The sequence below is a fragment of the Bos javanicus genome, chromosome 10 (genome assembly GCF_032452875.1).
Source record: "Bos javanicus breed banteng chromosome 10, ARS-OSU_banteng_1.0, whole genome shotgun sequence".
Classification (NCBI taxonomy): Eukaryota; Metazoa; Chordata; class Mammalia; order Artiodactyla; family Bovidae; genus Bos; species Bos javanicus.
The window spans coordinates 27,940,634-27,968,089 of record NC_083877.1 but is presented as its reverse complement, the minus strand read 5'-3'; the positions used below and the strand labels follow the sequence as shown (position 1 = coordinate 27,968,089).

The 27,456-nt window shown below is 37.7% G+C and overlaps 1 protein-coding gene across 6 annotated transcripts in view; it reads right to left on the bottom strand.

Annotated features, from left to right (window-relative positions):
* SLC12A6 (solute carrier family 12 member 6) overlaps positions 1–27,456 on the bottom strand; it is an 84,270-nt gene that overhangs the window by 54,972 nt on the left and 1,842 nt on the right. The window contains exon 1 of one of the 6 annotated variants that reach the window (XM_061430652.1): positions 7,422–11,563. The exons of 4 other annotated variants lie outside the window; for them this stretch is intronic. In XM_061430652.1, coding sequence (XP_061286636.1) covers positions 7,422–7,545 — 124 coding nt within the window. In that variant the 5' untranslated portion in view covers positions 7,546–11,563. Of the gene's footprint in view, positions 1–7,421; positions 11,564–27,456 lie in introns of those variants that run through there. One more of the 6 variants, XM_061430653.1, reaches the window with a different exon arrangement.

Below are 27,456 nucleotides of genomic sequence, written 5' to 3'. Positions count from 1 at the left end.
TAGCATATTCAAAAGCAGAGACATTACTTTGCCAACAAAGGTTAGTCTAGTCAAGGCTATGGTTTTTCCTGTGGTCATGTATGGATGTGACAGTTGGACTGTGAAGAAGGCTGAGCACCGAAGAATTGATGCTTTTGAACTGTGGTGTTGGAGAAGACTCTTGAGAGTTCCTTGGACTGCAAGGAGATCTAACCAGTCCATTTTGAAGGAGATCAGCCCTGGGATTTCTTTGGAAGGAATGATGCTAAAGCTGAAACTCCACTACTTTGGCCACCTCATGCGAAGAGTTGACTCATTGGAAAAGACTCTGATGCTGGGAGGGATTGGGGGCAGGAGGAGAAGGGGACGACAGAGGATGAGATGGCTGGATGGCATCACTGACTCGATGGACGTGAGTCTGAGTGAACTCCGGGAGTTGGTGATGGACAGGGAGGCCTGGCGTGCTGCAATTCATGGGGTCGCAAAGAGTCGGAGACGACTGAGCGACTGATCTGATCTGATCTGATTTGATCACCTACCTTTGAACATAAGCAGAACTAATGTTTAGGTTACAATCTAACATTTTGAGGGTTCTTAATAAAATTTAAACTCCACTTAACTCATGCAATTTGGGTTACTAAGAGTTAATGTTTGAACATGCTCTCCAATACCAATATAAGATTTTCTTCCTTGGAGAAGGAAATGGCAGCAACCCACTTCAATATTCTTGCCTGGAGAATCTCATGGACAGAGGAGCCTGGAGGCCTACAGTCCACAGGGTTGCACAGAATCAGACACGACTGAAGCAACTTAGCTTGCACGCACATCCTTAATACTTATCTCTTCCGGGACCAATCCATCTTACAGTTCCTTTCCTTCCTCTTTTCCTCTCTGCCTTCTTCCCCTCTTTCCTTTTGTTTCTTCCTCTCTCCTTTCTTAAAAAAAAAAAAGATTTCCTTCTTTCCTGTTATGGGTTCATTTCTGAAAATCTCCTTAGAAATCTTCCAATCTGCTATCTGTATCAACTGAACACAACTTCAGACATTGAAATCTTCCCAATCCATAGACACTGTAAGATCTGATGAGGGTCTAGTGGTTAAATTTGCACTTTCACTGTGGAGGCCCAGGTTTAATCCCTGGTCTGGGAACCAAGAACCCACAAGCCTCACGATGTGGCAGAATAAAAAAAAAAGAAAGAAAGAAATCTGATGAGCGAGGGAGAAGATCTGAAACAAATATTTCATGGAAATACTTTAACTTGCAAAGCAATTATACTTCAATAAATGAATAAATGCAACATTTATACCTGATTCAGTAAGTGTAATAAATAGTAAAATTGTTTTACTGTTCCTATAAAAAAATTACAGATTTCATAATGTTTACATCAAACTCTGTAACACATTTCAGATATTAAACAACTTTCTCTTGTTTTTCAAAAGCTAGGACTTGGCACCATGGTGAGATGGGAAGCACGTAAAATTTATCAGTTTTGAACACAGGCTCTGTTACTACTCAGCAGGTAACTTTAGGCAAGGTGCTCACGGACAACAAGCTCAGTTTCGCTACCTTTAACAAGGCAGTAGCACCCACCGTCCCAGAGCGGGGACAGGCTGAAGCTGGGCAACGCTCCACCACGCAGCCCCAGCCCTTTCCCACACGTCCAACGTGCGAGCTACTGCACAGGTCTGTTTCCCACCTGCTTGCTCTACATCTTCCTCATTCCTTCTAACTGTTTCTATTGCTTGTAATCTCATCAAGACCTCCCTTCAAAATCACTGTGCCAACTGCTATATTCAAAATGGATAACCAACACAGACCTCCTATAGGGAATTCTGCTAAATAGTTTTGTGGCAGCCTGGATGGGAGGGAAGTTTCAGGGAAAATGGATACATATATATGTATAACTGAGTCCCTTTGCTGCTCACTTGAAATTATCAACATTGTTAATCAGCTATACTCCAATACAAAGTAAAAAGTTTAGGAAAAAAAAGGATTGTTAAAATAGGATCAGTATGTCCTGTCTTCTGAGATACCTGTCCAAGGGTCCCCTCCAGGCAATATTATAGTCTTCTCCAGAATTTGCTATCCAAAGTGGTTTATTTTTGCTCTTATTAAACCACTAATCACAATATAGTAAGTAATCAGTAGCTCTTATTTTTGAGTGCTGTGTCACACATGTTAAGTGCTTTATGTTCATTTTCCCATTAATTCACAACCACCCTGTGAAGTAAATAGCACTGTTATTCCCCTTATCAATGAGTAAAGTAAGACTAAGAAAAGTTAAGTCACTTTCCCAAAGTCACTCAAGCAATAATTAATAGAAATTATCATTACTCCTAATTAGTAATAATTAGTAGGACTGGGATTCAAAGCCAGGTAACTGGGTCCAGAGTGGAGAACTTATACTTCCTTCACCTTTGTAGCCTTAGGAAAAAAGCACATCTGGCATGGACATGTGCTTAAGTGAATTAAAAAAAAAAAAAAAAGGCAAAAAACAAGTCTGTACACTGAATTGTCTATTGTGTGCAATTCACCTGGATGTGGAGGTACAATATTATTCAAGATCTTTACCCTCAAGGAACTTATAGGCAGGGTATTTGGGAGACAGACAAGTGAACAGGTGATTACAATTCAGAGTGTGATACATGCTATTTCTGTGGACAAGCCTCAGAGAAAACATAAAGAGGGCACCTAAGGTGGACCAGAGAGAAGGAATCAAGAAAGATGTTAGATAAGTCTGAGTTTCTGCCTTTCCCTTCGAAACCAAATTAAGTAGGGTTTTACTAGACTGGCATTCTAGTAGTTGGCATGGCAGAGATGAATGTACTACTGTTTTTTAATTAAAGTACCGTTGACTTACAAATTGTACGTTCAGTTTGTAACACTGTACAGGAGGTGGTGATCAAAACCATCCCCAAGAAATGCAAAAGGACAAGACAGTTGTCTGAGGAGGCCTTACAGATAGCTGAGAAAAGAGAAGCAAAAGGCAAAGGAGGAAAGGAAAGATATATCCATCTGAATGCAGAGTTCCAAAGAAGAGCAAGGAGAGATAAGAAAGCCTTCCTCAGCAATCAATGCAAAGAAATAGAGGAAAAAAACAGAATGGCAAAGACTAGAGATCTCTTCAAGAAAAATTAGAGATGCCAAGGGAACATTTCATGCAAAGATGGGCTCAATAAAGGACAGAAATGGTATAGACCTAACAAAAGCAGAAGATATTAAGAAGAGGTGGCAAGAATACATAGAAGTACCATACAAAAAAGATCTTCATGACCCAGATAACCACGATGGTGTGATTATTCACCTAGAGCCACACATTAGGAACTGTGAAGTCAAGTGGGCCTTAGGAAGCATTACTACGAACAAAGCTAGAGGAAGTCATGGAATTCCAGCTGAGCTGTTTCAAATTCTAAAAGATGATGCTGTGAAAGTGCTGTACCCAATATGCCAGCAAATTTGGAAAATTCCTCAATGGCAACAGGACTGGAAAAGGTCAGTTTTCATTCCAATCCCAAAGAAAGGCAAGGCCAAAGAATGTTCAAACTACCGCACAATTGTACTCATCTCACACACTAGCAAAATAATGCTCAAAATTCTCCAAGCCAGGCTTCAACAGTACATGAACTGTGAACTTCCAGACATTCAAGCTGGATTTAGAAAAGGCAGAGGAACCAGAGATCAAATTGCCAACATTTGTTGGATCATAGAAAAAGCAAGAGAGTTCCAGAAAAACACCTACCTTTGCTTTACTGACTACGCCAAAGGCTTTGTCTGTGTGGACCACAACAAACTGTGGAAAATTCTTTAAGAGATGGGAATACCAGACCACCTGATCTGCCTCCTGACAAATCAGTATGCAGGTCACGAAGCAACAGTTAGAACTGGACATGGAACAACAGACTGGTTCCAAATTGGGAAAGGAATATGTCAAGGCTGTATACTGTCACCCTGCTTATTTAACTTATATGCAGAGCACGTCATGTGCAATGCTGGGCTGGATGAAACACAAGCTGGAATTGCCAGGAGAAACATCGATAACCTCAGATAGGCAGATGACACCACACTAATGGTAGAAAGTGAAGAACTAAAGAGCCTCTTGATCAAAGTGAGAGAGGAAAGTGAAAAAGCTGGCTCAAAATTCAACATTCAAAAAACAAAGATCATGGCATCTGGTCCCACCACTTAATGGCAAATAGATGGGGAAACAATGTAAACAGTGACAGACTTTATTTTCTTGGGCTCCTAAATCACTGCAGATGGTGACTGCAGCCATGAAATTAAAAGATGCTTGGTCCTTGGAAGAAAAGCTATGACCAACCTAGACAGAATATTAGAAAGCAGAGACATTACTTTGCCAACAAAGGTCTGTAGAGTCAAAGCTATGGTTTTTCCAGTGGTCATGTATGGATGTGACAGCTGGACTATAAAGAAAGCTGAGTGCTGAAGAATTGATGCTTTTGAACTGTAGTGTTGGAGAAGACTCTTGAGAATCCCTTGGACTGCAAGGAGATCAAACCAGTCAATCCTGAAGGAAATCAATCCTGAATATTCATTGGAAGGACTGATGCTGAAGCTGAAACTCCAATACTTTGGCCACCTGATGTGAAGAACTGACTCATTGGAAAAGACCCTGATTCTGGGAAAGACTGAGGGCAAGAGAAGAAGGGGACAGAGGATAAGATGGTTGGTGGCATCATCGACTCAATGCACATGAGCTTGGGCAAACTCTGGGAGATAGTGAAGGACAGGGAAGCCTGGCATTTTGCAGTCCATGGGGTCGCAAAGAGTCAGACACAACTGAGTGACTGAACTGAACAGACTTACAATATTACATTAGTTTCAGTATACTGTACAATAGTTATTTGATATTTTTATACATTACAAAAGGATCACCACAGTGTACTTTTTAAAATTAGTTTAGCGTTCCCTGGTGGTCCACTGGTTAAGAACTTGCCTTGCAATGCAGGGGACACCAGTTCAATCTCTGGTCGTGAGGATCCCCCATGTTGCAAAACAACTAGCACCATGTGCCACAACTACTGAGCTTGCACGCCTGCAGCCTGTGATTCACAACAAGAGAAGCCACCACAGTGAGAAGCCCGTGCAATGCAACAGAGAGTAGCCTCAGCTCAGCACAGCTGGAGAACCCAAGTGCAGCAACAGAGACCCACCACAGTTCAAAAATAAAATAAACATTTTTCGAAAATTAGGTTATGTTTACAATTACCTATTCTATCTCAAATTATCTGTCTAGTTCAAATACATCTCATGTTCTAAAAAACACATTTTAAAGAATGATCTGCTTTCCAAATATTTTCAGTTTATATGATGGTACATCCTATTTTTCTCTCCTCACAGACAAATAAGGAAAAAAAACTCCATAAAAAAAGTGACTAGTTACCTAACTGGCTAGTATGAGAAGTGCTTGCAATAAAATCACAATCAATTTAGGATTTTAACTCAGAAGAACAAGGGGCTATAACTTATCATATGTCAAGCAACTGCTCTGCAACCACTATCTTCCTCAACGCTTTTCAAATAAGCAGAAAAAAAAACTTTGAGGTTTTCCCCATATGTTTCCTTCCTTTTTTCCCTCTAATTTAATCCTAAAATAAAAATAAATACAATTTAGAAAATGTATTTCCATCCAAACAACAGTTCATTCAAGTGGATACCTCCTGGACTGTCATGGAAAATGCCTAAATAAAAAGCCTTATTAAATTCAATTTAGATTATATCTGTCACTTCTTCCTTGTCCAAAGCAATTACTACAGAAGAAAATAAATTAAGCCTAGCAATATTATTTATTACAAATATTGGTTGCTATAAAAATGTTTCACCAGTTTTCTAGGTGGTTACTAATAGATTAAATCATTTCTACCCTGTTCTAATCTGAATAAAGTGGATTTCCTCCAACATTATGGAACCAGTAAAGACGAAATAATAGAGTAAAATAAGTAAATATAATAAAATAGTAAAACCAAATATAATAAAATTGAGCAGGAGTGAAGAATGCACAGCTTTGCATTTTGTGGGATTATGAGACAGCAAAAACAAAAGCTTAAAAAGGATTAAAATCTAAGGGCAGCAAGCACAGACAACAAAGGAAGCGCAGCTTCAAATACACACTGTCCCAAAAGAGAGCCTAAATTCTTTGACTGAGAGTTTCGGAGAATCAGGTTTAAGTACAATGTAGGTTGACCTTACTTTCTTTTTTTTAAGTTGAAGTATAGTTGATTTATAATGTGTTATATTTTCAGCTATACAACACGACTCAGTTTATATATTTTTATATGTACTCTTTTCCCTTACAGGCTATTACAAAATACTGAGTAAGTTCTCTTTGCTACACAGTAACTCCCTGTTGAGTTTAAATAACCTTAATTTCAACTTATCACCCTATTTGTTTAGCAAAATGAAAAATACCCTGGTGGAAAAAAAAAATAACCTGGAGGAAAAAGAGTTTCCATAAAACCTTCTTTCTTATCTTCCCCTAGTAAATTCTCTCACTAAAATGAAAAGATAAACAAACGGAGCTTTATTTTGATAAGCCTTATCTTTAAGTTAGAGATTCTTAAAAATTCATGAATGCTTGGTAGGACAGGAGAGAGTCAATAGCAGTTACAGCAATGAATTATGATGTGTTACTTGCTAAAAGAAAATTAGAATCACGGAATCAAATGGAATTTTAAGAGACTTTTATTCCCTTTGCCTTTATTCACAGACTAGAGAAATTTTTGAAAATTTATGAAAGTTACAGACTTAAAATATAAATGGCTTCAAACTATGGCTGTATTTAATACCATAATATTAACTCAGATTTTAACGGCATGTTAAAAATTCAAAGCCACAATTCCCCCAGCAAGTGTAATTAATTGTTACCATTTAGAGAAAATAATAGGAATAATCACATTCATCAAATTTATTAAACCTGAAGCTATGCTAGTCACAATTGACCTACTGTACTTTTGTTCTTTCATTCAAGAATGCTTAGATGATTTACTACTGAATTACTCTTTAACTGGTAAAAAACTGAGGCAAAATACTGAAGAACTGGAGAAGTACAAGTGCAAAGTCCACTGTACAAAACTGCTGAACCATGCTCCCTGTTGATGTACTTTTTAAACTGAGCGAAAGATGAATTCTAAATTCCACATAAACTGCCTCTAACTGTGCCTTTCTTTTTGCTTGAAAACGCTTTTCATACACGGATACCGGTTCAGTTTCACCTGTAGGTAATGAACACAGAATTCATTGTGGGGAAAAATAAACCAGAATGTGAAAAAAGTTATCAGGTATACAAAGGAGTGAAACAGCTGACTGAAAAGCACTTGAACCACAATACTTTTTCTCCATTCTTAACGAGGCATTTTGAATATTTTAGGTACTATTTTCTTTCACGAGACCTCCAGTTCTCCAAAGCTCCCCAGCTGAGTACTCACCTGGTTCATCTGAATGCTGAATCGGGGCTTTTATTTCTGCTAAGCTGGGTTCCCCCTCCTGGGAGACGGGAGCTGCTGCCCCCTCCTCCGTATCCTCTACTTTAGTCACTGTGAAGTGTGGCATCGCTCTAGTTAGGAACGTGTGCTCTCCCTGTGTTTGCTTCCTTCCAGTCTACGTTCGCTGCCTATCACTTCCTTGCTGTGCCCCTTTCTGACTCTGATCACTGCCCACGGGAGACCCAGGCAGGGAATCGGGAAGTACTTTCAGTTCACGTGACCTACGGCCCTAAGGGAGGGGAACCTGGAAAACACGCCTTCCAAGGTGGTGTTTACCATTCACTTAAAAGGATTAAGCATTCCACCTCTTGCTTATTTGTTATTAAACTGTGAGAATCACAAGAATGGTTTAGGCTGCTTTCCCAGAGAAGCAAGGGCTGGAGAGCGGGAAGAATGCTTGAAACTCTGTCCATTGTGTATGCACCCTCTTGTTTCTTTAAGTTATTTGCACATCAAGATCTCAACCTGTGCCCTCACATCTCACAGGACAAAGACTAGGGAAAAATTCATTAAAGACTGGTACTACATCAATTTAGAAAATCAACTATTTGTAAGTTTCTGTTGTTGCTTTATTTCAAAGCATATTGAAAACAGTTATGCAGGTCAATGTTTTTTCTTATCTTTCAGATGAGAACATTTATTCAACAAATATTTAATGAATACCTATGTATTTTATATAAAGCATAGTTCAAGATGTTGTAGGGTATACAAGGACACCCGAGAAGAGACATTAACTTCCCTGAAAGTCCAAATTTGTTTAAAAGAGCTAAATATTTTTAACGAGAAGAGTTGAGCATTTTTCGTTTTGTACAGAGTGTAAACATTGTGTTTTAAAGAAAAAACAATCCAAGAAAATCTCTGACCTCCGTCAGAGGTGTATAGTTCCTTTAGCACACACTTAAAATAACATACTTCTGATATATTTTATCAGATAATTGTGTTCTCAGTTGATGACTTTAACAGAGTATGAGGCCCTATCTGAGCACTCTGACACAGGAGTTCAGTAACTTGAGCGAAAGTGAAGTCGCTCAGTCGTGTCCGACTCTTTGTGACCCCGTGGACTGTAGCCCACCAGGCTCCTCCGTCCATGGGATTCTCCAGGCAAGAATACTGGAGTGGGTTGCCATTTCCTTCTCCAGAGGATCTTCCCGACCCAGGGATTAAACCCAGGTCTCCCGCATTGCAGGCAGACGCTTTAACCTCTGAGCCTTGAGCTCTGTGCTAATTTCCATATTAATGATGTAATAGGAGGATTTCGTTGTTAGTAACACCTAACAAGCAAGACTGCACTAAATTTAAAAGAGAATAATGATGGTTTATAATCCTCATTTATTCCAATATACACCACTTCCAAAAGAGAACAAAGCCGATAGCTGTTAAAGACCTACTTGTACACTGCACTGCACTAGAAACTTTTCATTAGGATCTCATTTAATCCATCACAAAAACAGAAACATTAGGCTAAGAACTTGCCCAAAGTCACACAGCTTGTAAATGGTGAAGCCCAAATTAAAGATCTCCAGTACCTTTGATGGTAGTCAGCGCAGAGGTTTCACAGAAAAGAAATTCACATACACTTACTTAAATTTTATTTCATGGGTTCCTGCATAACACTGGTTTGTAATCTCAGGCTACAAATTGGAATCAGCTGGAGAGATGTTAAAACTACTGATGCCTGAGTCCCATCCCAGATATTCTGATATAACTGCTCTGGAGTAGAACTTGGGCAACAGGACTTTGAAAAGTTCCCCCCAAATGGTTCTAACAGGCAGCCAAGGCTGAGAATTACTATAAGGAAAAAAAAAGAAGGCTTTGTAGCTACTGAGATTTTTTTCTCTGAGAGACATGAAGTCAGTCAGGTGTGGTAGTGCCCTTGGTGATTTTTCCATATTAAAGACTTGGGTAGCTACTCAACTAATTTACTCAAAGGAACTTAAAACAACTGCCACACTGTCAAAGATTTCCATATTATATTCTAGGTTTCAAATTTATTAATACTTTAGTGTCACTAGATATTTCCAATGGGATCTTACTTTTTCATATTTATTTTATAAAGAGTTGAATTGTACCTAATTTTTTATAGTCAATGGAAAGAAACAATTACTTGTGTTTATAAATCTATATGTAGCTTGTACATATAACCCTATGTACAAATGTTATCCTGTCACCTCTCCCCTCTAAAAAATCCCCCAAACTAAACAAGTAGGAAGGTAACAAATATCTGTCAATCTACAATAGGTGTAAATTATTTACCAATTTAATGCTCTGGTAGTCATAATGGTCAGCAAGTTTAAAACAGTTCTCTCCTAGATTGCACTGTAGGTAGTGTGGGATTATAAAAAATTTCAAGGCAAAGTTAAAGTAATACAGAAAAGGGGGGGGAGTGGCAAAGAAGAGATGCGTAAGTTCTGTATAGGAACGGTGGTTAGATAGAGAAGGTAGGATATAAGAAACAGCTATTTAAAGACCAACAAACTAAAACAATGAGGTATATATACCATTCCATAGCCAGCGTGACAGATAAAACAGGGAAGATGGATAACACCAAATTTGGTGGGGCTGTGGAACGGAAGGAACTTTCATACATTGTTAATGAAGCACAAGCTGGTTCACCACTCTGGAAAAGGGTCTGGTACTTATCCCTATAATCCAACAATTGCACTCCTTAGTATTTACCACCCTGAATTTACCCTGTGAATGAAAATATATTCCCACAGAAGGACTTGTATAGGAATGTTCATAACAGTTATTAACAATAGCCCGAAACTGGAAACCCAGCCCCAAACAGGAAGCCCACGAAAGAATGAGTAAAAAAACTCTGATACATTCATACAAGGGATTACTACTCAGCTATAAAAAGGAATGAACCAGTGATACCTACAACAATATGGATGAATCTCAGAAACCTGATGCTAAGTTACAGAAGCCTTAAACAAAAGAATACGTAATATATGAAACAACCAACAGCAAAGTGCTGGCAGAAGTAATATGGTGGATAAAAAACAGGACAGTGGCTGCCTCTGGAGGAATGGAAGTGGGGATTAAATGGGATGGAGCAAGAGAGAACTTCCCAGAGTGTTGGTAAGATTCTATATCTTGACATGGAGTTTAAGAGTTCCACACGTATATGCATTTGTCAAAATTCAGTCAATCTTCACTTAAAAGTTGTGTATTTTACTGTATGAAAAGTTTAACTTGAAAGAAAAAAAAAGCTGCTAACAGATAATGAATTCTATTTAATAGTATGTATCCTGAGGTATTGGGGGAAAATGAACTGATATCCACAATTTAGCTTAAAATGCATATAAATGGATAGACAAGTTGTGACAGGAAAAGTATAATAAAATGTTAATGATAGATTCTGGGTGGTACGCATATGAGTGTTTACTATAAGTCTTTCAATTTTCTGTATGTTTGAAATTTTTTATAACAAAATGTTGAAAAAATACAATAAACTGACACCATTATGCAAATGAATAGGCAAGTCAAAGACTGGGAGAAAACATTCATAAAACATATGCCTGACAAAGGACTTGTGGTCTGAATATATAAAAATGCCAAGAAAAGTGGAAGTGTTAGTCACTCAGTCATGACTGACTCTTTGCGACCCCATGGACTGTAGCCCACCAGGCTCTTCTGTACACGGAATTCTTCAGGCAAGAATATTGGAGTGGGTTGCCATGCCCTTCTCCAGGGGATCTTCCCAACCCACTCAACAGTAACAAGACAACTCAACAGAAAATGAGCAGAAGATTCAGACAGACAATTCACAAAAGAAGCTATATACAAGGATAATAATAACCAATTGAAAAAAACACTCAACATCAGTGGTCATCAGGGAAATGCAAATTAAAATCACAACTAAAACTATTGGCAAGGATGTAGAGCAAATGTTAATGGAAATGTTGACCACTTTGGAAGAAAGTCTGGCACTTTTAAAATAAATTTAAACACACACCTATTTTATGACCCAGCAATTCCTCTTCTAGGTATTTACCAAAGAGAAATAAAAGCTAAAATCACAAAAAAATTTGAACAAGTATGTACTAGCAGCTTTATTCATAACTGTTCAAACAGGAAACAGCCTAGTAGGTATCCATCACAGGATACACAACCTATAGTATATTCATACAATAGACTACTGCTGCTGCTGCTGCTGCTGCTGCTGCTGCTAAGTCGCTTCAGTCGTGTCCTACTCTGTGAGATCCCATAGATGGCAGGCCACCAGGCTTCCCCGTCCCTGGGATTCTCCAGGCAAGAACACTGGAGTGGGTTGCCATTTCCTTCTCCAATGCATGAAAGTGAAAAGTGAAAGTGAAGTCGCTCAGTCGTGTCCAACTCCTAGCGACCCCATGGACTGCAGCCCACCAGGCTCCTCCGTCCATGGGATTTTCTAGGTAAAAGTACTAGAGTGGGGTGCCACTGCCTTCTCCGTACAATAGACTATTACCCAACAATAACCAGGAATGAATTACTGATACATTCAACAACAACATGAATGAATCTCAAAAACATTATAAATTATACATTACACATTAATTATACACATACTGAAGTGTTTAAGTGTGAAGCACACTGATGTCTGCACTTTAACTTTGAAATGCTTCAAAAATAGATGGATCATTGGAAGGGATGAACATATGATAAAACAAATATAGCAAAATGCTAAGTGTAGCCTCCAGAGGACATGGTTATGCGTATTTATAATATAATCTTTCAACTTTTGTGTATGTGTGAAATTTCTCATAAAAAACTGTTGGAAAAAAAATAAAATGAACTAAACGAAGTTCACTGAAATCTAAAAAACTTTGGAACAAATCACTTATGGGTCAAATTTCATTTCACATAAAATTTAAGGAGTTGCATAAATGCTTTTCCTGAACTTTGATTCTAGAGTGCTGAACACTGTTTGAAATGAGAGTCACCTTGCAGGTCTGAAATATTTACATTTTTACATTTAAAAAAAATCCAGGGGAGAACAGATCTGTGGTTGCCAGGGAGAAGAGTGGGTGAGGGAGGCATGGATTGGGAGTCTGGAATTAGCAGATGCAAACTACTCTATAGAGAATGGATAAACAACAAGGTCCTACTGTGTAGCACAGGGAACTATATTCAATATTCTGTAATGAACCATAATGGAAAAGAATATGCTACATAGCAGAAATTAACGCAACACTGTAAATCAGCTATACATCAATAAATTTTTTAAAAAATCTATGGTATTTTCAAGCAATAAGATATAGGGCCAAGCTAGGGCAAAATGGGCATTTTATTCTTTAGGCTAAATATTATACATGTTATATTTATTAGTTACTTTCACTGAAACGCTTGTGACTATCTTTTTTTTTTTTAATTGAATTTTTTATTAGAAAAAATGCCATATTTTATAGACCACCATTTATGAGAATCCTACCAAAACACTACAACAAACTGGCCTTGAAGAGAAACAGCACAATGACAGAAAGCTCAAAACACTACACCTCTGAGGAGCCTGCAGCCAGGCTAATTGAAAATCGACACACAACGCCCACCACACCACACACAAACATGATTGAAAGTAATTTCCTGTTGACTTCCACTTGTTTCAGTGTCTTCACTGAAGCTAACTTGTCTTTTTTTTTTTTTAATAAATGGGTTGAATAAAATAAAATGCTGGTTATCATGAATTGTTAACCATGATTAAAAATTAATAACAGAATAGTGTAGAGTGGTAAATTGTACTTTCAAAATATTACCCAAAATATACCCATTCTTTTAAAGAATGGTCATGATTCTTTAAAAAAAAAAAAAATTTAAAGAGACACACAGAGCACCTTAAATTTTTTTTTTTTTAAAGAATCATGACCATTGAGAACTGTACAAAACCTATGCAAATTATCTAGAACCACACTCTCATTGCAAATTATCTTTGGTAAAGGACTATTTTTCTTTAAATTGCCATTCATTATGGACAAAAAAAAAAGACCTATAAAAACATAAAATAAAAATTACTAGAAAATGAAATATACAAAACACGAATTCCAATTTTTATTGTTAGACTCAATAGACATAAACTTACTCTAACAAATTGCTAAGCAAGTTCTAAAAACTTAATTTCTGACATTATCTCCTCATAGAGGTAAGCAGGTTAATAAATAGCTCATGATCCAGCACCATCTGCATACCTCACTCTGAATGGCTCTGTTAGAGAATGTTCTAAACATTTTATTAGAAGTCAATGGGCAGTTCACTACTTAAATTTGAAAAGTATACAGAATCTCATTATACATAAATTTCCTATTTAACATACTCAGCAAAACCTTTTTCTCCTTCAAATACTGGGGCAATAAATATTAATTTAAAGTATAAAAATGATCACAAATTCTAAATTTTGCCTTGCTATGTAGACAACTATAAAAAGAATTAAATGAGTCAGTTACTTTGGTGAGGACCAACTATCATGGATAGTAAGGCATTAAGACTTCTAAATCTCAAAATTACATAAAATTGTCTATGAATGGATATTTATAAAATAATATTTATAATGTATTTTGGGACTGATGACTGAAAGACAGTAAATACAAAAAAAGACATTATTTTCTGATGGATTCGTAATACTATAGGGTAAGGATAACAAAGAGTTCTCCAAATCAAAACATCAGAAAAATCTCATGCTTTACTGAGGCTGAAGGACTCATGCATTTATTCAATATGCCATATGCCAGGAAAGAGGAATGCAATGGAGAAGAAGACACTGTTCCTGCCCTCAAGGAGCTCGCAGACTTATTATCCTATTAACTACATAATAACAAGCAATATAAAACCAGGAGTGTAACTTATAGAACCAATCTTGACAGCGCAACAGTACCACCTTGCCCAGTTTCTTCTGTAGGAACCTTAAGCTGTGAGTCTTCACTAGAGGAAAGAATAACAGTTGATTGCTAGTGCTAGTTGGAGAGCTATGCCATTCATTTTGGCTACTGATCCAAATACTAAAGAAGGCATTATCAAAAGCCTTTGAGTACTTAGAGCCCTCAGCTTCTACTGTTATCTTTTTCAGAGTATTGCAATTCCCAATATAAGGTTGCTCATCCCAATGTCAATTGTAACCTACAAATGAGAGGCCCCCCCAAAAAATCAACCTAAGTATGAAAACATGAACTACTCAGTAACTCAGATTTTCATTTCTGAGGTATGATACTTCATTCTTTCATTTTGAAATATGATCTACGGGCTTCTAGTCAATACTACCAGTAGTACATAGACAATAAAACGGATATTAAACATTATCAAAACTTAGGACATATTTCTAAAATATAAAGGAAAATGAAAACATAATTTGAAACAAAATTTCCTTGTTAATTTTTATGTCAGAGAACAAGTATTTTTTTTTATAAATTATTGCTTTCTTTTTCCCCAGCAACAAAACTCCATTTTAAAATAGATTTACTGAGGATGACAGGCACAGACTTATTGTTAAGATTCAGTGATCCAGTGGGAACCCATGAGTGTTGGAGGTTAATGCATAATGACAGATGATGCTTTGAGTGGACTTTTTTCCTCTTGTACAAACAAGTCTCTAATACAAACACTTTGTTTAAAAATAAATTAAAATAGATCTATTGAGACAAGGGTCAAAACATGAATATTAACTAACTTTAGATGGCTTCCCTGGTGGCTCAGACAGTAAAGAATCTGCCTGCAATGCCGGAGATCTGGATTTGATCCCTGGGTTGTGAAGATCACCTGGAGAAGTCAATGACAACCCAGTCCAGTTTTCTTGCCTAGAGAATTCCAGGGACAAGAGGAGCCTGGTGGCCTACAGTCCATGGGGTTGCAAAGAGTTGGACATAACTGAGCGACTAACACTTTCTTCACTTCCTTTTTTTAGATGGACTAATGTAACTAAATCAGTGCATCTTCATGTTAATTAAGCATTATTATAACGCCCTGGGGCCTCCCTTGTGGCTCAGCTGGTAAAGAATCCGCCTGCAATGCCCGAGACGCAGGTTCGATCCCTGGGTTGGGAAGATCCCCTGGAGAAAGGAAAGGCTACCCACTCCAGTCTTCTGGCCTGGAGAATTCCGTGGACTGTATAGTCCATGGGGTGGCAAAGAGTTGGATACAACTGAGCAACTTTCACTTTCATAATGTCCTAGGTACTTGAGATCATTTGTGTAAAACAGAGTGAAAAATGCATTTTTAGGCCAGATTTCTTGTTAGGAACATAGAACCTTACGTTGTTCTGGAAACATACCATTTTACGACATTTTTTAAAAAACATTTCCTTTCACGCCCACAATGTGAGGCAAAATATTGCAAAAATATACACAGAACATAAAACTTGCATTTCCTCATACCTCTTCTACTCTTATTACACATTTGCAGCTTAATAAATATTGCAGCAGAGCCAACCATTGTTGGCCAGGCTTCCCTGTACTTCACCACCTCCCAGAGTTTGCCCAAACTCATGTACATTGAGTCGATGATGCCATCCAACCATCTTATCCTCTATTCTCCTCTTCTCCTCCTGCCCTCAATCCTTCCCAGCATCAGGGCCTTTTCCAGTGAGTCAGTTCTTCACATCAGGTGGCCAAAGTTTTGGAGCTTCAGCTTCAGCATCAGTCCTTCCAATGAATATTCAGGACTGATTTCCTTTAGGATGGACTGCTTTGATCTCCTTGCAGTCCAAGGGGCTCTCAGGAGTCTTCTCCAACACCACAGTTCAAAAGCATCAATTCTTGGGTGCTCAGCCTTCTTTATGATCCAACTCTCACATCCATACGTGACTACTGGAAAAACCATAGCTTTGACTAGATGGACCTTTGTTGGCAAAGTAATGTCTCCGCTTTTTAATGTGTTGTCTATGTTTGTCATAGCTTTTCTTCCAAGGAGCAAGTGCCTTTTAATTTCATGGCTGCAGTCACCATCTGCAGTGATTTTGGAGCCCAAGAAAATAAAGTCTGTCACTGTTTCCCATTGTGTCCTATCTATCTGCCATGAAGTGATGGGATCAGGTGCCATGATCTTAAGTTTTTTGAATGCTGAATTTTAAGCCAGCTTTTTTACTCTCCTCTTTCATCTTCATCAAGAGGCTCTTTATTTGCTCTAAAGAGGAAGTTTCTTCTGTTAGGGTGGTGTCATCTGCCTATCTGAGGTTATTGATATTTCTCTCAGCAATCTTGATTCCAGCTTGAGGTTCATCCAGCCCAGCATTTTCCATGATGTACTCTGCCTATAAGTTAAACAAACAGGGTGACAATATACAGCCTTGATACACTCCTTTCCCAATTTGGAACCAGTCCATTGTTCCACGTCTAGTTCTAACTATTGCTTCTTGACCTGCATACAGATTTCCCAGGAGGCAGGTAAGGTGGTCTGGTATTTCCATCTCTCTTAAGAATTTTCCAGTTTGTCGTGATCACACAGTCAAAGGCTTTACTGTAGTCAATGAAGCAGAAGTAGATGTTTTTCTGGAATTTCCTTGCTTTTCCTATGATCCAACAGGTGTTGGGAATTTGATCTCTTTAGAAAGCCTTTTCTAAATCTAGCTTCAACATCTGAAAGTTCTAGGTCCATATATTGTTAAAATCTAGCTTGAAGGATTTTGAGCACAGCCTTGCTAGCATGTGAAATGAGTGTAGTTGTGTGGCAGTTTGAACATTCTTTAGCATTGCCTTTCTTTGGGACTGGAATGAAAACTAATCTTTTCCAGTCCTGTGGCCACTGCTGACTGTTCCAAATTTGCTGGCATATTGAGTGCAGCACTTTAACAGCATCACCTTTTAGAATTTGAAATAGCTCAGCTAGAATTCCATCATCTCCACTAGGTTTGTTCGTAGTGATGCTTCCTCAGGCCAATTGACTTCACACTCCAGGATATCTGGCTCTAGGTGAGTGATCACACCATCATGGTGTGACCTTGGGTCATGAAGATCTTTTTGTATAGTTCTTCTGTGTATTCTTGCCACCTCTTCTTTTAGGTCCATACCATTTCTGTCCTTTATTGTGTCCATCTTTGCCTAAGATGTTCCCTTGGTATCTCTAATTTTCTTGAAGAGATGTCTAGTCTTTCCCACTCTGTTGTTTCCTCTATTTCTTTGCATTGTCCACTTAAGAAGGCTTTCTTCTCTCTCTTTGCTATTCTTTGGAACTCTGCATTCAGGTGGGTATATCTTTCCTTTTCTCCTTTGCCTTTCACTTCTCTTCTTTTCTCAGCTATTTGTAAGGCCTCCTCAGAAAATCAGTTTGCCTTGTTGCATTAGCAGAGTATAATGACCAGAATACTGGTGTTAGGATTTCTCTGATGGTCCAGTGGCTAGGATTCCACCTGCCAATGCAGGGGACAGGAGTTCAATTCCTGTTCCAGGAAGATGCCATGTGCCACAGGGCAACTAGGCCTACAAACCCCAACTACTTAGCCTGAGTGCCCAAGGGCCTGTGCTCTGCAATAGAAGAAGCCACCACCTTGAGAAAAACCCAGGCACTGCAACTAGAGAGTACCCCTTGCTCAGCCACAACTAGAGAAAGTCGGTGCACAGCAAGACCCAGCACAGCCAAGAAAAGATAATAATAGTGGTGTCAGAATCACACACACTGGGTTCAAATCACTATTCTTCAATTTATTTCTTGTAAGACCTTGGACAGGTATTAACACTGTCAGCTTCAGCTTTTTCCTGGAGAAGAAATCTATCTTAACTCAGAAGTAAATGACATAATTTTTTAAATGAAATAATATCAAAACTGATGATTTTTCAACAGAGAATTAACCTCATTTAAGAAGAAACCTGTTTTCCATTTTCTATTAATTCCTAAAGCTTTGTTTGGAAATTAGCACACTGCTAAACTAGAAAAAAATAAAATAAAAAGCAGAATTTTTTACAACCATCTTGATGTAAATTAGCCACTGTGAATTATTTCTGAATATAAAAAGATGCTTAAATATTAAAAGCAAATGCTCTCAAAATAAAGATAAATTTCAGATGGATTTAATTATCACAGCTCCTCGAAGTGAAACTGTACATGTGTATACAAGAGTTTTAAACTTAATACTGTTTGCTTTTTAAAAATTAACAATATGAAAAATGAAGACTCTTATCCACAAAGTAAAAAGCTTTTGATAAAATAGAGGAAATTTAGGTGCCACTTTGCCAAATATTAAAGCTATCTACAAAAAGGTTCCACCTGTGAACAGATGAATGCTATCAACTGAATATCTTGCATGGATTTCTCAAGGCCATATAAAATATAATAAGGCTTAGCTATGGAGCAACAAAAATACAAAGCAGAAGACTGAAACCAGCTCTCAGTTAAAATAACAGGAAATTTTAAAAAGGAAAAAACCATGGGATTTCCGTGGTGGTCCAGTGGTTAAGGCTTCTTGCTCCCAATGCAAGGGGCCTGAGGTCAATCCCTGGTCAAGGAGCTAAGATCCCACGTGCACCCAGCATGGCCAAACTACTCTCCCTGCCAGGAAAAAAAAAAAAAAAACCACCCAAAACAAAAACTGAAGTTAGGGTTAAGACCTAAGTATATCTACCATTTCTTAACAACTTAATACTGCTTTTGTTTACATTTTTCTATCCTGTCTAAATACAAAAAGATAAATTTTAAGAAGAAGAAAAAAGCTTTAGCCCTTGCATTTTTTCAATTAAGATACCCAGAGGTAACTTCAAATTTTCTAGTTTCGCATAGCCTTTCAGATTGACTTATTTACAATATTGGTTTGATTCTGATATCTTGGTAACTGTTACGTTCTACCTGTGATTTAAGTAGATTAAAACTTTTCAAAAGTAAGATGCACTTGAGAATCAGAAATGTTAAAAATTTGACAAATGAACACTTTAGAACTGAGTAAATACAGTAATAACATTTCCTATTAATCAATTATTGAACTTCTGCAGTTAAAGCAAGGTGCTGTGTGTGTGTTTGTGTGTGTGTGTTGTATGCTCTGCAGTTTTGTGCTCATAACTTTATACATCATTGCAGGGATTCTACAAAGTACACCAAAGCACTAATAACAAGGTTTTAATGGGGAATATCTTCTTGGTTTTCCACTTACTTCTAAAATTTCATTAAAATAATATACTGTTTTAGACAATCACAAAATAAAGTGCTTTCATAATTCCTATAATACAGCTCTCCAAATTTTCATATCTACTGCTAAGAAACACATCACTAAGAACTTAAATACATATAATGTGCATTACTCTGAGTCAACAGGCCCACCAGCTGAAGCTATGTAGCTTACATCAGGCCAAAAGGGCAAGGAGGGGGAGACTGAAATCCAATTTTCCCTTTTCCAGTGAAGCTTGCAAAGGTGGCCATTTTAGGTCTGGCTAGTCCAAAAGCATTTATTACACAGAGGAAGAAAAAAAAAGGCAGCTTTGATCCAAGTTTACAGCAAAATATCATCCTTCTAGGTCAGCACAAATTGCCTTAAAACATTCCTCTTATTTTAACAGCTTTAACACAGAAAAGCATGACTATATAAGACTCTTAGGTTCCCAGGCCCTCTTCCTTCTCTTCCATTCCCAGTACAGGTAATAGCAAAGCAAAGTTTATGAGAATCCCTCAGAATTGCATATCAAAACTGCAATGAGGTATCACCTCACAAGGGTCAGAATGGGCCTCATCAAAAAGTCTACAAACAATAAATGCTGGAGAGGGTGTGGAGTAAAGGGAACGCTCTTGCACTGTTGGTGGGAATGTAAATTGATACAGCCACTATGGAAGACAGTATGGAGATTCTTTAAAAAGCTATGAATAAAACCACCATATGACCCAGCAATCCCACTCCTAGGCATATACCCTGAAGAAACCAAAATTGAAAGAGACACATGTGTCCCATTGTTCATTGCAGCACTATTAACAACAGCTAGAACATGGAAGCAACCTAGATGTCCACTGACAGATGAATGGATAAAGAAGTTGTGGGACATACACAATGGAATATTACTCAGCCATAAAAAGGAACACATTTGAGTCAGTTCTGATGAGGTGGATGAACCTAGAACCTATTATACAGAGTGAAGTGAGTCAGAAAGAGAAAGATAAATATCGTACTCTAACGCATATATACAGAATCTAGTAAAATGGTACTGAAGAATTTATTTACAGGGCAACAGTGGAGAAACAGACATAGAGAATAGACTTATGAACATGGAGCGAGGGGAGGAGAGGGTGAGATGTATGGAAAGAATAATATGGAAACTTAATATTACTATATGTAAAATAGATAGCCAACAGGAATTTGCTGTATGGCCCAGGAAACTCAAACAGGGGTTCGGTATCAATTTAGAGGGGTGGAATGGGGCAGGAGATGGGAGGGAGGTTCAAAAGAGGATATATGTATATCTATGGCTGATTCATGTTGAGGTTTGACAGAAAGCAACAAAATTCTGTAAAGCAATTATCCTTCATAAAAAAATAAATTAAAAAGAAAAAATAAAAATAAACAGGCCTCTGACAGGAAAAGAAAAAGGCCTCTGATGCAAAGAATTAGTGAGGAGATAGGTGAGACTACCCAGGATAAAAGACAAGAAGTTGAAGTAATCACTCTTCCAGTCACTAATATTTAATCAAATATCTAGAGTATTCTGGACAGACTCTATAAAAGAAAGTCCTTTCTATTAAGTCTATTTCTGGATTTCAGTCCAACTTTGTAAAAGTTTGTATTACAGATATTTTCAAATATACACAAAATCAGAGAAAACAGTAAGATGAATCCTCATGTACCTTTTACTCCAATTCAACAAATCATAAATGTTTGCCAGTCTTGTCTATCTCTCAAATTTTATTTTTTTGGTATGAGGGGAGGGTGGAGTATACTTCATTTCACCTGTTAATATGTCAATATGTATCTCTATAGATACGGGCTTTACATTACCACAGTGTCATAAATATAACTAAGGAAATTCACAATAATTCCTTAATGTTGCTTAATATTAAGTGCATGGTCATGTTTCCCTGATTTTCTCAAGTCTTTTTACAGTTGTTTGTTAACATCAAAATCCAAAAAAAGTCCACACATGTATTTGGTTGATATTCCTTTTATCTGAAACAGCCTTTCCCCCTTTCCATCAACTCCTCTTTCACCCCATTCACTTATTTGTTGAAAATTCTAATTATTCAATAAAATTTGCCACACTGGATTTAGCTGATTGCTACTTGCGGTATAAAATATTGATAATACATTATACAATTTAATCACTAACAGTGCAGTATTGAGGAGACTTGCTCTGTAACCAAAATGTTTCACACAATAATTTGTCTTTTAAAAAAATGGGGGATGCAAATTGAGCTTGGGGAAAAAAAAACCTACCAGAGGATGCTATTAGGAAAACTAAGAACGTACCAAATCCACATGTTTTTACAAAACTATCCTTTTACTACCTTATACACGTTAGTTACAGCTCTTTATTAGCGTGTCAAAGTAAAATGGACAGTATTCAATAATCATATAATATGAAAGGTATATTTAAAAGAAAGTTAACAGTCACCTATAATTGTCAATACAGTGTAATTCACTTAGTTTTGTTTGGTGCAAAAAACTAGACTTTTTTCCCAAAAGTATAAAAAAAGTGCTTGGTGCTCTGAAACGTGTTTTTATGAGGAAAAAAAAAAGATAGCTTTCCAATTTTATTCTGATTCTTAGTCAAACATTATTTAACCCCAGCTCGAGAGACTGATATGCCTACTAATAACACAGAATTGGTGGATCAGCAGAGTGGGCTTAATGTCCCTGTGTAATATAATGGTGCCAAGCGCAGATAAATATTTGTTAAGGCCTATCAGCATTTAAGGAAAAGACTGCCAGGCCTCATCCACTTGGTGAATGTCTACTTACCCTTCGAAGCCCACCTATAGTAGGAAAATTCTTCACATGTATATTACATTAATCCCTCTTTCCTTTTGAGCTATGGTCCCCAACTCTGGCTGAAGAGCTTTTAAATACGATGGACAAAGAATGTTGCCTGCTGTATCAGTGAACAATGGCTGTTGAGGCCATCAAGACATCAGTCATTGCAGTCACCCTCAATGGTGCACCTTGAGGGGATTCAAAGTGGAGAAAAACAGGATACTGGCCCTAGATAGCTAAGGTGCATCTCAAAGGAATGATTTCAATAAGCCCAGAGTTTTGCATCTTCTCATACATAGAAAAGCACTAAATTTGTTAACTTGAGATGTCTAGTTTTCCTTAACAAGCAGTAATCTTTCGATGTTTCAACTATTTGTTTTTTTGGCAAAAACTCCTATATATCCTGGCTCCTCCATATCCTCCTCCTTTACAACAGTCCCTCAGGGCTTATTGAGAGGCCATCTTCAGGTTGAAGTCCTCAGTAAGTCTGCCAAATAAAATATAATTCTCAACTTTAGTTTGTGCATTTTTTGCCAAATAAAATATAATTCTCCACTTTTAGGTTGTGCATTTTTTTTTTAATTGACAACATTATGCTCTGAAGATACAAAGACAATTTGATGTCCCTGTCCTTAAGAACTTTACAGCCTAACTGAAATAGGTACTATAGAAGTAGTCTGTGTAAGAGATGTAGGGACTTAAAGATCTGATCTATCTGGATTTGAAATTGAATGAGACAAGGTGGCAGAAAGAGGTGACCCCATGGAGGAGGGGCTTATCTAAATTACTCTTGCCTCTCTAGCAGCTGCTGCTGCTAAGTCGCTTCAGTCGTGTCTGACTCTCTGCAACCCCATAGACGGCAGCCCACCAGGCTCCCCCATCCCTGGGATTCTCCAGGAAAGAACACTGGAGTGGGTTGCCATTTCCTTCTCCAATGCATGAAAGTGAAAAGTGAAAGTGAAGTCGCTCAGCCGTGTCCGACTCTTAGCGACCCCATGGACTGCAGTCCACCAGGCTCCTCCGTCCATGGGATTCTCCAGGCAAGAGTACTGGAGTGGGGTGCCATTGCCTTCTCCCTCTAGCAGCTAACAACCATCAATAAAAATTTGGGGACAGCCAGCCTCAAAGTACACTTAGAGCTTCTTGACTCAACTGGCTTTTATTTTTACTCCACCTCAGAAACCTACTCCCAAGGCTGTACACTAGGATCACGTTAACACTGGAACTGCTCCACCTCTGAATACATTAAGTCCAACTTTCAAACATCTGATCGGTCTTTAACCCTTCTGCATCTTTCACTACCATTTTACCTGTCAAGTCCTCCAGTCTCTCAGGGTCTCAGTTCATCATTTTCCTTTACTGTATTTTTCTACTGTATTATTCTAAAATTTACTTTATTTTTCTTTTTTGATGTACACTTCTCTTCCTACATTTATCATACAACATTTTAATTTATACAAAATTTTGTTTGTTTTCTCTATTACATCATAACTTTCCTTAGAACAGTAATGGGATTCTTTTTCTCAGTCCGGCATCCTTCACACCCAGAATAGGTCTAGCCCATAATAATTGCTCAGTAAACATTGGTGCAAGCATTCTTGTCATTTTCACCACTATTTATTTCTATGAGCTCTCCAAAGGCAGAACCTATATTTTACCTGAGTATTTAGTAAAATGGGGTTTGACCTATAATTTCTACTGGAGTGCCTCATACATATCAGAGCCCCCAGGAGCATTTGTTGAATTGGAAAAGGTTGAAATGTTATTAGAGCCTGTACAAGACATAGAAAGATATGCTCTCTGCTCTATCTTGGCATTATTATTTTAGCAATCATTTAAGTTAACCAAATAGTTATGAGACTAACGTAAAAAATGTTCATTGTGGCAGAGGCAAACGGAAAGCCACGGACAGAGAGGTGAGGACACCTGTACTTCACTCTCGGCTCTGCTACTCAGAATCTATAAATAACCATCTCTGTAACCCTTGGTTTCCTCATTTATTAAAATGGGGTTTGATGAGAATTTGATTCTTGAGCATCTGAAAGTTCCCTAACTAATATGCTATGGCTACTAAATTTTTTTTAAATTAAAAGTCATACACTTGCAGATTTCCCTAGTGCTACAGCGGATAAGAATCTGCCTGCTAATGCAGGGGACATGGGTTTGATCCTTGGTCCAAGAAGATTCCACATGCCGTAGGCAACTTGTGCTCTGCAGCAAGAGAACCCACCACAGCGAGAAGTCCATACACCACAATGAAGAGGAGTCCCCACTCACGGCACAGAAAGCCCTCGGAGCAGAATGAAGAACCAGCACAACCCAAAAGAAAAAATGATTTTTTTAAAGGTAGAATTTCTTATATAAAGAATAAAAGTGATACACTTTCAATATAAAACATTGTATATGCTTTACTGAATTGTTTAAAGGGAAATTCCTTCTCTCCACCCTGTTTTCATAACTCTCTGGAGACGTCCACTCTCAAAAGTTCCTTCTGTACATTTAAAGCATTCTTCATGCACAAGCAAGTATAGTGCTAAGATTGTTGATTTTATTTACCAGCTTGACAGTCCAGAAATTCTAATGGGACAGTGACAAAATGAAAGAGAACTATAAATACTTGGATAGCAGAAAGATAATTACTTTTCAAGAGGTCAATAGTAGAAAACAATTAAAATACAGATAGAAATATTTAAAACTGTGTGTGTCACCCCTCCTTGGTTGTGTAATGTAATGTTAATAAAGGTATAGGACAAGATAATAAACTGAAGGTGGGAAGAAATGTGGGAGGCAAGGGAATTGTGGACAAAAGAGAGAATCACACCAATGTTGCAATCACTAAATTGTGATTACAATTCTAAGTGGTAAAACAAGAAACAATTCTGAAATATCTTATAAGCATATGGATAGAGTCAAGGAAGTAGTTGTTTTCCTTTATTAAATCCAGCCCAGAGACAAATGTAGATTAACACACGTCCTTGATTTTCTTGACAACAGCATTCTTTGAAGTTTGAAAGTGAAAGTGAAAGTCACTCAGTCGACTCTTTGCAACCCATGGACTACACAGTCCATGGAAATCTCCAAGCCAGAATACTAGAGTGGGTAGCTCCAGGGATCTTCCCAATCCAGGGATCAAACCCAGGTCTCCCGAATTGCAGGCGGATTCCTTACCAGCTGAGCCACCTCTAAGTCTAATAATGGCATCTGCATATTACAAGACCAAAGGTAGAGGAAGTATATTTTTAACCAGTTCCCTCCGTGGGAAATATATCACAGGATGATTGCCATCATAAGAATTTTTTTAAAAGATAGTAAGAAAAAAAATAGGTCACTGGGAAAGTAGGAAACTCATTTCCCAAGAGTACTCTAGAAAAAAGTGTGATCTAATGGCCAGACTGTTAATTTCCCTTTGATCTAGTACCAGAAACTAAACATTAAGGAATATGTTAGATAGAGGACCAAGCTTTAACTTCAATACCCACCTAAACAAGATAGATTTCACCTAGACAAGATAGATTTCACTAGACAAGTTCGCAGTTTCACCCTTATGGTTTTATCCTTACGGTGTGAAGTGATACCACTGTAGACCTTAAAGAATGGCTTATAGATAAGAAGAGCAGCCCAGACAAGGATCCTGTCTCTGCAAGGTTAATACATTACTGATATGTCTACTTTTAGAAACAACAAAAATACAATTCTATAATACATAACTTGCAAATCAACACTTAAGTATAAATTGTGTATGTGTGCTCAGTCATGTCCAACTCTTTTGCAACCCCATGATCTGAAGCCTGTCAGGCTCCTCTGTCCAAAGGATTTCCCAGGCAAGAATACTGGAGTAGGTTGCCATTTCCTACTCCAGAGGATCTTCTGGACCCAGGAATAGAACCTGTGTTATCTAATAACAATTACAGGCTTTCCAAGTGGCTCAGTGATAAAGAAGCCGCCTGCCAAATAGAAGACTTGAGTTTGATCCCTGGGTCGGGCAGATCCCCTGGAGAAGGAAAAGAGAAGCCACTCCAGTATTCTTGCCTGGGAAATCCCACAGACAGAGGAGCCTAGTGGGCTACAGGCCGTGGGGTCACAAAAAGAGTCAGACAGGACTCGAGACTAAAGAACAACAAATGACAATTACAACATTAAAAAAATTAACACTGTTATAGTCTTTACCTGGCATTTTTACAACCTAAACACAGTATAAAGGGTAAAAACTAAAACTATAATTTAGAATGTGGAAGAAGAGAAAATGATCAATTATTTTAATTCCATAATGTAATTTTAATACCATGGTACATAACATCAACTCAGTCATGAAGGTGAAAATTGTTAAGTCCAGGAATTGACCTGTAAGGTCTTCATTAAAAAAAAAAATTAGTCAAGGACCATAAACTAGCAAATCTACCTTGTCTCCTTACATTAAAACACACTAAACAGAAATAAGGAACTAAAATCATTTTGGTTTCCTGCACCCTGTAGGTTAGAAGGAACAATATTTCCTGACACCGGAAAATAGCAAGTCAGTGGCTGAAGATGGTTTTCAAATGTGGGTAGAATATAATTTTAAGAGCTTTTAAAATTCTTAAGAGAATTTTCATTACCAGGCAGAGCTATGTTAGAACACAGCATAAAATTAAATATATAAAGCAGTACAGTATTTCTCAAATTTTCTACTTTAGTCCAAAAAATGTTATGACCTGTTTTATCTCATCACCTCTTTCTCACTAAACGCAATGGAAACCTCCAAGCCTGTTGACACAAATTGCTTTAGGAAGCTAAAGGTCTGCAGTGGTCAATACAAGTCAAAAGTGGCTCATGTGCTATTTCTGACTACAAAGGCTTAATACTCAGTACATGCCATCTAAAGTTCAAAATGAAAAAAAAAAAATGTATGTGGAATCAGGCCCTAAAAGCGTCTTTAGAATTCTCCACTGGACAGGGCAGCCCACTCAGATCTACCCACCCTCACCCTGACTGAGCTTAGCAACTGGAACAACTGCCTCTGTAAAACTATAAATTCTCAAAAAGAATTTTGTGATACAATATCTTAAGCCTCTTTAGGAAAGCCAATAACTAAGATATGATCAATAACTACTCCACATAACTGACCTTAAAAGCAAACTGTCATAGTTAAGACCCCCCCCA